The 13,480-nt window shown below is 40.3% G+C and overlaps 1 protein-coding gene across 4 annotated transcripts in view; it reads left to right on the top strand.

Moving 5' to 3' along the window:
• The window catches only part of LOC109887801 (uncharacterized), a 29,278-nt gene extending 22,208 nt beyond the window's left edge, over nucleotides 1-7,070 (top strand). For 2 of the 4 annotated variants that reach the window (XM_031807087.1, XM_031807086.1), the window contains one exon: nucleotides 4,215-7,068. In XM_031807087.1, coding sequence (XP_031662947.1) covers nucleotides 4,215-6,265 — 2,051 coding nt within the window. In that variant the 3' untranslated portion in view covers nucleotides 6,266-7,068. Of the gene's footprint in view, nucleotides 1-1,979; nucleotides 2,067-2,368; nucleotides 2,699-4,214 lie in introns of those variants that run through there. The other 2 variants (XM_031807089.1, XM_031807088.1) reach the window with 2 other exon arrangements.
• The last annotated feature ends 6,410 nt before the right edge of the window (nucleotides 7,071-13,480 follow it).

The following is a 13,480-nucleotide window of genomic DNA, read 5'->3' as shown; positions in this document are numbered from 1 at the left end:
TATTTTGTGCCCAATAGAAATGAATGGTAAATAGTGTATTGGGTCATTTTGGAGTCACTTTTATTGTAAATAAAAATATAATATGTTTCTAAAAACGTCTACATTAATGTGGATGTTCCAATGATTACGGATAATCCTGAATGAAGTGAGAAAGTGACAGAGGCACAAATATAATACCCCCAAGACATGCTAGCCTCTCACTATTACAATAACAGGGGAGGTTAGCATTTTATATCATACCCCCAAGACATGCTAGCCTCTCACTATTACAATAACAGGGGAGGTTAGCATTTTATATCATACCCCCAAGACATGCTAGCCTCTCACCATTACAATAACAGGGGAGGTTAGCATTTTATATCATACCCCCAAGACATGCTAGCCTCTCACTATTACAATAACAGGGGAGGTTAGCATTTTATATCATACCCCCAAGACATGCTAGCCTCTCACCATTACAATAACAGGGGAGGTTAGCATTTTATATCATACCCCCAAGACATGCTAGCCTCTCACTATTACAATAACAGGGGAGGTTAGCATTTTATTTCATACCCCCAAGACATGCTAGCCTCTCACTATTACAATAACAGGGGAGGTTAGCATTTTATATCATACCCCCAAGACATGCTAGCCTCTCACCATTACAATAACAGGGGAGGTTAGCATTTTATATCATACCCCCAAGACATGCTAGCCTCTCACTATTACAATAACAGGGGAGGTTAGCATTTTATATCATACCCCCAAGACATGCTAGCCTCTCACCATTACAATAACAGGGGAGGTTAGCATTTTATATCATACCCCCAAGACATGCTAGCCTCTCACCATTACAATAACAGGGGAGGTTAGCATTTTATTTCATACCTCCAAGACATGCTAGCCTCTCACCATTACAATAACAGGGGAGGTTAGCATTTTCTTTTGGGGGGGGTATGAAATTTGTGCGTCTGTAACTTTCTCATTCATCATTATTCAAGATTCATTCAAGATTATCCGTAATCATGGCAGCTAGGCTTGGGCGGTATACCATATATAGTGTTTACCGTGGTATTTGGAAATAGCCACGGGATGTTTGTTTTTTTAATACCGTTGAAACTTTAAAAAAATACATTTTCATATTTGCAGACACTTTTTAAGTCCATACCTGCAGGTCAACTCGTGCAATACGTTAGCAGATTGTGTTCTTCATTTCCCAGGTCACATTATTTTACATTATGAAGCTTATCATAGTTCCCCATGAACAGTTGAGCCAGTTACGTGTTTGTTTGTAAATAGCACAACGGGAGAAAGCGGGAGCTGGTGAGTCCAGCTGTGTATTGACAGGGGTCGCTTTTCATCTTGAAAGTCAACAGAGTGATCAGGCACGTTCAACTATAGTTTTCCTTCACAGAAAATATATTAGTGCATCACATTTGGCAGAAAATAGCTTCATTTTCATCGGATGACAACAGAAGTGCAATGCTATTTGGTTTGCAGCCATATGAGTAAATGAGCTTGCGATGAAAAAGCATTTTTTGCAAAAATGATGCATGGCTGTCATATTTCTAATGTTTATCACAGAAAGAATGTAGCCAGCTACATTTCCTAAAGTTAATCTCGCATTTTACCAGAGAAAAGTACCAGAGAAAAATAGCTACACATCAGTCAGAGTGCTGTCTGCTGATAGAATGCCCGTTCGTGAATTCTCATTTCAAATTGACTGAAATTACAATAAGAAGCATTTTAGATCTGATTTACAAAACACAGCAAGAGATTTCTTATGCGTTCTTTTTTTCCTTTGTGAAATATTTAGAATTCTGCATTAACGTGACCCCTAAGTTTAACTTGCTAGTTATCGAAGTAAGTTACTGAATTAAGGAGGAATCATATTGTGTAAGATTTCTGCCGTGTTTGAGAAGTCAAAGCTCTTTGTACAGTTGCCACTGCGATCTTTTGATTTCCTTGCATTTTTTCTCCTCTCCATTCTTGGCCAGTCTGCTCCTCCCCCATCTTCACCAAGCAGAGAAGGCAGGCTTATTGCCCTAGAGACTCCAGACTCCATACAGACACAGTGTGTACACATTTTATTTATTTTATTTATTTTATTTTACCTTTATTTAACCAGGTAGGCAAGTTGAGAACAAGTTCTCATTTACAATTGCGACCTGGCCAAGATAAAGCAAAGCAGTTCGACAGATAAAACGACACAGAGTTACACATGGAGTAAAAACAAACATACAGTCAATAATGCAGTATAAACAAGTCTATATACAATGTGAGCAAATGAGGTGAGAAGGGAGGTAAAGGCAAAAAAAGGCCATGATGGCAAAGTAAATACAATATAGCAAGTAAAATACTGGAATGGTAGTTTTGCAATGGAAACATGCTGCTTCAGAGACAGTTCTTCCTTCAGACAAGCATGTTCATTTGCGAAATGTCTCTTGTTTGCTCTCATCATATTTAGCTAGCAGCCTCTATGGACATTCGCTATTACTTGTGCTAATTTTGTTAGCATTCTGGTAACAGACGCCCAATGGTCTTTTTAGCATGCTTTGGCGCCCCTTGTGTACTAAACTGGTAATAATATAAATCCCAGGATGAGAGAAGGATGGTATGACCAGTGGCGGATTTAGGCATAGGCGACATGGGCAGTAGCCCAGGGCAGCATCTTGCCGGTGGCGGTATGAGGCGCCCGCACCATAAAAAAATACAAAATAAATAAATATATATATATATATATATATATTAAATACATTTGGAATGGTGACATTTGCACAGTCGGTTTTCTATCGCTCATTTGCACGTCAATGATGTCATGTCACCGTGTGGGACTGTGGGCCAATTAACCTTGTCGGAGTGGGTACCCTGATTCTAGTTTGTGAGCTAGGCAGGCTACTGCCTGGAAGGTCTCCCACTCAGAAGTACGAGATGTGGAGGGGGACAGGGGCAGGTTGACCTCAGGTCTCCCCATTGACAGCCTGAGGTAGGGGGAGCGGGGGGGAATCTATCAAATAGCGCACCTCTATCTTTGAACAGTACTAATGCAATTAGTAACGTAATAGGTTGTGCAATTTAGTTTGTGTGTTTCTTGTTTGAAATGCAATAGTGTAATAATCAGGTTCTCTTCTTTATAAGTGTGTTATTCGATTTGTGTATTTGTGTGATATAGGATGTGATATAGTTTTATTAGTGTGTTTTTTGTTAGGGTAATGGGGTAATAATTCAATAATTCTTTTATTTGTATTTATATACTACAGTTTGTTTCTATTTGTCTTTGTTACTTCTTTTTGATATTTATGAGTCTTATTTTTAAATATAGTTTTATATTTATATCGTTTTAAATGATTTATTATTTGTGTTGTTCCAAATGTCGGAATAAAAATGACAGTTAGTGCGGAATGGTGCTTTATGTTTTTGTTGGGGGGGCTGATTGGGGGGCTCGCCCAGGGAGCCATACAAGCTAGAACCACCACTGGGTATGACGATGTGGACATCTGGATACTGCCCCAACCCTAGTAGCATCCACATTGATGTAGAAGTGTTCAGAAACATATTCCATTGTTATTTACAATAAAATAGACTCCAAAATGACACAATACATTATTTACCATTCATTTCAATTGGGCACAAAATAATGTGAACCACTTCCCAAAACAAACAGCAAATGCATGTATAAACTCAATGCGTGTTATGAACATGGGACCAAATACTTAACTTTTTTATGATTTAATACACATATAAGTGAATTTGTACATAGGACTATGTACAAAAAGTGCTGTAATTTCTAAACGGTTCAACCGATATGGATGAAAACACCCTCAAATTAAAGCTGGCAGTCTGCACTTTAACCTCATAGTCATTGTATCATTCCATATCCAAAGTGCTGGAGTATAAAACCAAAACAACAACAAAATGGTCACTGTCCCAATACTTTTGGAGCTCACTGATGTTTTTTTGAGGAATTTTCTGCATCGCTTCGCTTTATACTATTCGTACCTGCATTGAGATGTGTTCTATTCTATTGTTATGAAGCACTGGATCTGTCTTGTTTTCTGACTGAGATAAATTTTTAGACGTTTTTCTTACTTCTTGATGTTTATTTGAGGAAAGTTCAGTATCAGTATTATTATTCAGTATTAAGCTTCAAGCACTAAGCTGTTCTCTTTGACTTCGTTTGAGTTCATGCCAATATGGAGATGTCTTGCTCACTTCTCTCTTTTCAACACTAGGTGGAGTCCGTCCTTCTCCTCAGTGTCCATCATCTCATAAAAATGAGGAGGAATTGCAACAGCCCATACAGAACTTTCACTCAGAGGAGCACAGTGGTCATATGGCCAAAGGGCAGAACAGAGAGGAACGGTCAGAGAGTGTACCTCAGGACTCTCAAACTCCTGAGCCATCCAACAGCTCTCACAAAAGAAGCTTTCGCTCAGAGCAGCACAGAGGACATATGGCAGAAGGGCAGAACAGAAAAGAACGCTCAGAGAGTGTACCTCAGGACTCTCTAACTCCTGAGCCATCCAACAGCTCTCACAAAAGAAGCCAACGCGTCAAAGCATGCTCTTTCTGTGGCAAGACTTTCACTGACACACTGGGCTTGACAAGACACATGCGATCTCACATTGAGCAGATGTCACATCAATGCACCCAGTGTGGGATAGACTTTGAATTCAGTGAGGACTTAGAGGAACACCAGAAGAGTAGCTGTGAGGAGAAGAAGACTGAGGATGGAAGGAACAATAACGAGAACGGCGAGGACAATGGGGATGACTACTGTGGAGAAAGTGTCCAGCAAAAAACAGAATTGAAAAAATATAGTGATCTGCAAGGAGACCTAAAACAACATGTGAAAGGAGACACACAAGACTGCTCCATAAAGTGCCATGTGTGCGGGAAAATAACTACTCGTATGCTGGGTTTGCGAAGGCACCTTCTACTTCACTTCAACGATGGAGCATACAAGTGCTCTGCGTGTCCAAAGACTTTTATATCAAATGCTGATTTCAGATCGCACCTGAGATCAAAAAGATCTTGCAGGGAGAAATGTTCTGATGAAGTAATTACTACCGGGCACCACCTCAAATCTGTCCCTGGTGAGTACAAGTGTCCTTACTGTGGGGACACTTTCCAGCTCCCAGATGATCTGAGAGGACACACAAAAGACTGTTCTAGAAAGTGCCATGTGTGTGGGAAAACTACTGCTCGAATGCTGGATATGCGAAGGCACATGTTAAAGCACAACAACAATGGCCCATACAAGTGCCCGGTGTGTCCAAGGACTTTTATATTCCATACTGATTTGAAGATGCACCTGAAAATAAAAATACTTTGTCGGCAGAAATGTTCTGATGTGATGGCGAAGGAGTCACTGTCTTCCGTAGATGGTAGATCTAGTTTTTTTTTTTGTGAAACAGGTGTCATGACAAGGTGCCAACAACCAAGCTCGAGCAACACAGGTGGGCCTTCAACGATCGGGCCTGTGTTGGGCTTGAAGAGCTTTGAAGAGTTCTTTGAAGAGCTCTCTCATGACTCCGACATCAGCATGAGCAGCGACGTTAACCTGAATAGCCTTCACGAAGACTACAGTCAGGAGGTCAGTCAATACCAACCCATGAAGGAGATTGATCAATCCAACCCGGGTGAATACAAGTGTCCTCACTGTGGGGACACTTTCCAGTTCCCACATGATCTGAAAGGACACACAAAAGACTGTTCCAGAAAGTGCCATGTTTGTGGGAAAACAACTTCGAAGACATGTGACATGCGAAGGCACATGTTAAAACACTACGATGGCCCCATCAAGTGCCCGGCGTGTCCGAAGAGTTTTATGTTCCATACTGATTTGAAGAAGCACCTGAAAACGAAAAGACTTTGTAGGGAGAAATGTTCTGATGTGTTGGTAAAGGAACTACTGTCTACGGTCGATGGTAGATGTAGGAAAAACGTCAGTGAAACAGGAGTCATGGCAAGGTGCCAACAATCAAACTGTTTGAAGACCTATGAAGAGTTCTTTGAAGAGCTCCCTCGTGACTCAGATAAGAGCATGAGTAGTGGTGTGAACCTCTATAGCCTCCACGAAGACTACAGTGATGAGATCAGTCAATACCAACCCATGAAGGATGTTGACCTGAATAGCCTCCGCGAAGACTACTGTGATGAGATCAGTCAATGCCAACACATTAAGGACATTGACGCAGATGAGGGCGATAAGTCTTTGGAAGATTCAGGGGGGAATGAGATGCCCAATTGTCACACCCCTGACGAGAGGGGCTGTGACTAAACTCAGTCAGTATCATAGATCAGACGGCACCACCCTATGTTTACACAAAGAATAGGGAGCTCTGAAGAACAGTTATACCATTAGACAACACCGGTTCTTTTAGTTTGGGTTTAAGTAGAAGAACATGGAAGAGTGGTCAATCTCAGTTTCCGTGAACCACATGAGCGTAAGCTTTTGTTCGGCACAAGATGGAGGATACACCATAAAACAAGTAACACCATCACATAACAAAAACAGGTTTCAGTTCAGGTGGAAGTAAAACATTGCAACAAGGTAATACTTCTCTTAGTAAAACCAAAGCTTCCCGAAGGAGCTCTGCCAAAGCTTCAACACAAACACAGCTTCCCTCGCACCTGCACCTCCCCCAAGGCGGCCACACCCCAAACAGAAAGGGTTATAATGGGGCGGGGAAACACAGGGAGACAATCACATCTTTCATTTAATCACGGAGTTAACAAATACTAAATTAGGATCACCTGGGCTAAAGCATGCACAGTATAGGGCATTTGTCACAACTGTGACACAATGACAAAGAACCAAACTCGACCAAAGGCTTAACAGGGAAACACTGACCCAAGCCCTCTCCAGGATTCAATCTGAGAGAAGAATGAGATACAGGTGATACCAACCTGGTCTCAGTATTTCGTATTATTCTTTACGTAAATTCGATACACCCCATTTAGTATTATATGTTACATTTCGAATGGTATTTACAGTTGAAGTCGGAAGTTTACATACACTTAGGTTGGAGTCATTAAAACTAGTTTTTCAACCACTCCATAATTTCTTGTTAACAAACTATAGTTTTGGCAAGTCGGTTAGAACATCTACTTTGTGCATGACACAAGACATTTTTCCAACAATTGTTTACAGACAGATTATTTAACTTATAATTCACTGTATCACAATTCCAGTGGGTCAGAGGTTTACACACACTAAGTTGACTGTGCCTTAAACAGCTTGGAAAATTCCAGAAAATTATGTCATGGCTTTAGAAGCTTCTGATAGACTAATTGACATCATTTGTGTAAATTGAAGGTGTACCTGTGAATGCATTTCAAGGCCTACCTTCAAACTTAGTGCCTCTTTGCTTGACATCATGGGGAAATCAAAAGAAATCAGCCAAGATAAAATTGTAGACCTCCACAAGTCGGGTTCATCTTTGGGAGCAATTTCCAAATGCCTGAAGGTACCACGTTCATCTGTACAAACAATAGTGCGCAAGTATAAACACCATGGGACCATACAGCCGTCATACCGCTCAGGAAGGAGACGCATTCTGTCTCCTAGAGATGAATGTACTTTGGTGCGAAAAGTGCAAATCAATCACAGAACAACAGGAAAGGACCTTGTGTAGATGCTGGAGGAAATGGGTACAAAAGTATCTATATCCACAGTAAAACGAGTCCTATATCAACATAACCTGAAAGGCCGCTCAGCAAGGAAGAAGCCACTGCTCCAAAATTGCCATAAAAAAGCCAGACTACCTTTTGCAACTGCACATGGGGACAAAGATCGTACTTTTTGGAGAAATGTCCTCTGGTCCGATGAAACAAAAATACAACTGTTTGGCCATAATGACCATTGTTATGTTTGGAGGAAAAAGGGGGAGGCTTGCAAGCCGACAAACACCATCCCAACTATGAAGCATAACATCCCAACCGTGAAGCACGGGGGTGGCAGCATCATGTTGTGGGGGTGTTTTGCTGCAGGAGGGACTGGTGCACTTCACACAAAAAAATAGCATAATGAGAAAGGAAAATTACGTGAATATATTGAAGCAACATCTCAAGATATCAGTCAGGAAGTTAAAGCTTGGTCGCAAATGGGTCTTCCAAATGGACAATGACCCCAAGCATACTTCCAAAGTTGTGGCAAAATGGCTTAAGGACAACAAAGTCAAGGTATTGGAGTGGCCATCACAAAGCCCTGACCTCAATCCTATAGAAAATTTGTGGGCAGAACTGAAAAAGCGTGTGCAAGCAAGGAAGCCTATAAACCTAACTCAGTTTCACCAGCTCTGTCAGGAGGAATGGGCCAAAATTCAGCCAACTTATTGTGGGAAGCTTGTGGAAGGCTACCCAAAACGTTTGACCCTAGTTAAACATTTTAAAAGGCAATGCTACCAAATACTAATTGAGTGTATGTAAACTTCTGACCCACTGGGAATGTGATGAAAGAAATCAAATCTGAAAAAAATAATTCTTTCTACTATTATTCTGACACTTCACATTCTTAAAATGAAGAGGTGATCCTAACTGACCTAAAACAGTGACTAGGACTAGGATTATATGTCAGGAATTGTGAAAAACTGAGTTTAAATGTAATTGGTTGAGGTGTATGTAAACTTCCGACTTCAACTGTATTTGTGAATGTCCGTCATCCATTTCATATGATATGTTACAAATAACAATTTGTATATGTTATGGATTTGCAAAACTTAAAATATATTTAACAAATTTGCAAAATGTACAATATGTTACGAATTTGCAAAACAGATGATATGTTACAAATTCCAATTTGTTGTGGTTGACATTAGCTAGGTGGCTAATACTAATGTTTGCTAGCTGGAAAACGTTAGCTAGGCTAGGGTTTAGGAGTTAGGTTAAAGGGTTAAGTTTAGGGTTAGCTAACATGCAAAGTAGCTAAAAAGTAGTAAGTAGATGAAAAGTTGCCAAAATGCTAAACTTATCCATGATGATATTCAAACATGCAATCTTTGGGTTGCTAGACGTTTGCGTTATACGCCCAGCCAACCACCCTCCTTTCATTTTTTTCTTCAAGTAATCTTCTGTCTTACGTAACCATGTACATTTAGTATGTTATGTCTAGTCTATGAGACCAGGCTGCTGATACCAGTAACTACGGTAGTAGTAGTTAGTAACTAAAGGCACAATCATTTGAGGTTGACATATATATATTTTTTTACAGAAACAACTTCCCTATATGTCTTTGTTCTTTTGTAGATATAGGTTAGGTAGTTTAGTTGTAGGAACACAAAATAAAAATGGGGGGTAAGTAAAGTAAAGTTTGGAAAAATTCTGGAAATACATAGTCGTGATTATGTGAGTTTAAAAAAATCTATTTTCGTTTTGGAGGATGTGTTATGGGGAAGGTGTTTGTTATTTAAGTAAGCATGAACACACTTGGACACTACACTGGCATTTCCACACTCCATCCCCAGGGGGCAGCAGCAACTGGGTCCAGGTGCTGAGTACGGCTTTGATAAGCCCACAGGTGTAGGTAATCAGGAGGCTAGTAGCCTGCCATTTATTGTTTGAGTTTCCTTTTTCGTTTTGGGCATGCCTTATTGTACTATCGTTTTTGTATATATTTATTTTGTCACCATGAACTGGACAAGTCAAGAATCAGCTTGGGCTGCCGACCCAAGGAATCATTACTGAGCTGGACCAAGGTAAGGTTGCTGTCTCTAGGGGGCACAGGCAAACAACACAGTTTGCATACTCTTACTTATTACATAAATGCACACATTACATCAGGTTACAGATTATTTAGCTAGGCCTAGGAGCCCTAGACATAATGAGTGTAGCAAAGTCAGTAGGGTAGTTAATCGGTTTCATAACATAATTGGAGCTTGTCCAGGCATACATGTTGGCATTTGGGTGCTTATGTGGGGCAGGTGTTAAGTCTGGCGGAATTTGAACCAGTTTGGTATTGTGGTGGTGCATTTGTTGAGAAAGTTTGTAGCAAGTGTCGAGCTCGCATGCTAGGAGAGGTTTCCAGCAGCACTAGTGTGGTTTTCAGTTTGTTAGTTAAGCAAGATAGCTGATATTATTGGTCAACAAAACACTTTGGGCTGTCAGCCAAGAGGTTAGTCCAATTGTTTCCAGCTGGTATTCGTTATCTACTGTAGGGCTGGTGAGTGTTTTGCCGGAACATTTTCTGTTGAGTTAATTACTTGTTAATTCCCAAGTTTTTCTGTGGTAAACTGTTGAATATTTGCATGTTGAAAACCTCAACTTCCTACTAAGTCCCACTGTTTGTGCTGCTTGATTTGATTTCTCTCTAAAAACTCCACTTTGAGCTCACAAAAAATGGAATTCAAATAATTGAATCAGTTTTTTAAAACTGAAAATAAACCAACATTTCAGCTAATCCCTCAGCACTAGTGTACATATTGGTATCTTAGTTAAGTTTATTAAAATAAAGATTTTATTAAAATAAAGATTAAAAGTTTGAAAAAATTCAGGAAAATAGATAGGGGTAACTGAGATTTTATTTTCTTGTTGGGGCAGGTGTTCTGGAATATGTTTGGTAGTTAAGTAAGTAGGCCAAGGACCTCGACACCATGAGTGTAGCAAAATCAGTAGGCTAGTTAATCGTTCGTAACAATGTGTAGGAATAGGAATATGGCTGTAGCTCTCCTAAACCTGGGCCCCTATTCTCAAGAGTAGGAGTGTTGATCTATGATCAGTTTTGCCTTTCAGATCATAATAAATAAAATAGGGAGGACCTAATCCTAGATCAGCACTCATCCTCAAAGATAAACTTTAGAAGGCAAATGAAGCATCAAGATGTCGCTGTACAGAATTCCATCGCCACCCTCCGTACACAACACTTGGCTCTGAAGTCAACTGTACTGGCAGACCAAGCTTGTGACTGAGAAACAATTGACCTAAGATGATAATAATATCCATTTAGCAAATGCTTTTATCCAAAGCGACTTAGTGAGGGTGACTTCACTGCATGATGACTACTAGTTCCAGCCAGCTAGTTTCACAAACACTACATTCGCCTCCTAGTAGCCTGCTAGAGCCAACTGCAATCCAAGTTAGGGCAGAGTGAGTTCTGTGCCACCCGGAATGCAAACTCTTGGCTGACTCTGGACTGAGCTGGTGACATTTGTTTTTACTTTGTCAAAATGTGACAACTATATCCCATCTTTTCCCCTTTCTCTGCCGCTCTTTATCATGATCCACTTTTATAACATGATTATAATTCTTATGATGTATTGTCACTATACACTTTGGATAAAAGCTATGGGTTGCCACTGGACCGGGCTGAAGCGACCAGCGTTTTTTGTTTGTTGTTTTTGAACTATGTGTTCTGTGCCACCCGGGACGCAAACTCTTGTTTGGCTCTCGACTGAGCTAAAGTGACATTCCTTTTTTTGTTTGTTTGTTTTTGTTTTTACTTTACGTCAAAATGTAACTATATATCTCTCCTTTCTCCTTTCTGTCCCTCTCTATATCATTATTATCCACTTTTATAGCATGTTTATAATACTCACATATTATGTCAAGTCACTGTACACTGTAAGTTACTTTGCAGAAAAGCATCTACGACTCTTGGAATTATCTACATGTGTGTACATCTTGTTTTCAAGTTCACGTTGGTGTGATACATTTAATGTATTAAAGAAGAAAAATGAAAAAGCGTGGCTTTGGAGAGTGCATTTTTATGACTAATATATATACAGTGCAGTGGCGGTCGGTGCCGTTTAAGATGAGGGAGGACCCTTCATATTCCATTCACCCAGTTCATTGTAATCTTCCCTATACCCATCATGAGGTTGCTACAACCTAGCCTATGAATGAAAGTTTACAACGTAGGTGCACACAGGTCGAGAGAAATTTGAGGCGATGGACAGTGACACATGGACAGACTGTGACGCATTCAGTACCGCCATGCACACTCGTGCCTACATCTGGCTGATCTAGGGTGTAATCATTAGTCCAACAGTTGCAAACGAGAGTTTCTATTGGACAAATTCAGGTATGTTTATCCCCTTCCGTTTGCTTCTATTTAATAAACGTTTTTCAACAATCGGCGGAATGAATACATCCCTGATCACAGGTAAAAACAGTTTCCTTTCATAGCAGCCACGTTTTCCATCTCGCATCTACATGCTCTCCTCCTCTCACCTTTTCCCTTCGCTTGTGGACTTCAATGCACAACACATCAGCTGTATATGACCAGGCGAAAAAAAACTTTCCAAGTTAAGTCATATCATAACCGCTACCCACAGCCTACATCATTGTCACCATATTAGCTAAAGTACTGTCATAGTCAACATAGCTAGCAGAACTAACACGTTAGTAAACCCGTTACAAGCTCTATTTTCATCTCATCTGACCACAGCACCACCTGAAGTTTGCTAAATGGCTTTGGCACTTGGTTTGGAACCAGTGCTATGATCAAATTACATGAAAAATAGAGGACTTTGGCCACACACACCAGCGGTGAGTTTGTCATTCAAATAACAATGCATAGGCAGAAAATACGGTGGTGGAGCTTTGATGTTATGGGGCTATTTTGCTACAACTGGTCCTGGGGCCCTTGCTAAGGTCAACAGCATCATGAACATTACCAAGTACCAGAATATTTAGCCAAAAACCTAGATGCCTCTGCCAGGAGGCTGAAAGTGGGCCGCAAGTGGATCTTCCAGCAAGACAACCCATGTCTACCTCAGATCAGCCTTTCAGAATAGTACTAAAAACAAAATAAATGAACAAAAAATAAACCATATTAACATATGTAGCCTGCAAAACAAGGTTCATGAAATTGACAATTTACTAACATCAGAATATTTTTATATTCTAGCCATCTCTGAAACACACATAATTCCTTTTAATGCAGTAGTAGTTATACATGGTTATACAGGAAAGATAGAAATGCAAATGAAGGAGGTGTTTCTATATACACTGAACAAAAATATAAACGCAACGTGCAACAATTAGATTTTACTGAGTTACAGTTCATATAAGGAAATCAGTCAACTGAAATACATACATTAGGCCCTAATCTATGGATTTCACATGACTGGGAATATATATATTTTTTCTTAAAGGTAGTGGTGTAGATCAGAAAAGCAGTCAGTATCTGGTGTGACCACCATTTCCCTCATGCAGCGCGACACATCTCCTTCGCATAGAGTTGATCAGGCTGTTGATTATGGCCCGTGGAATGTTGTCCCATTCCTATTCAATGGCTGTGCGAAGTTGCTGGATATTGGAGGGAACTGGAACATGCTGTCATACACGTCAACCCAGAGAATCCCTAACATGCTCAATGTCTGGTGAGTATGCAGGAAATGGAAGAACTGGGTGTGCAGACTGTTTCAGCTTCCAGGAATTGTGTACAGATCCTTGTGACATGGGGCAGTGCATTATCATGCTGAAACATGAGGCGATGGCAGAGGATAAATGGCATGACAATGGGCCTCAGGATCTCACCTCGGTATCTCTGTGTGTT

This window comes from Oncorhynchus kisutch, linkage group LG27 (assembly GCF_002021735.2).
Source record: "Oncorhynchus kisutch isolate 150728-3 linkage group LG27, Okis_V2, whole genome shotgun sequence".
Taxonomy (NCBI): Eukaryota; Metazoa; Chordata; class Actinopteri; order Salmoniformes; family Salmonidae; genus Oncorhynchus; species Oncorhynchus kisutch.
Note: the sequence above shows the minus strand (reverse complement) of the source record. Positions and strands in the feature narration are given on the sequence as shown.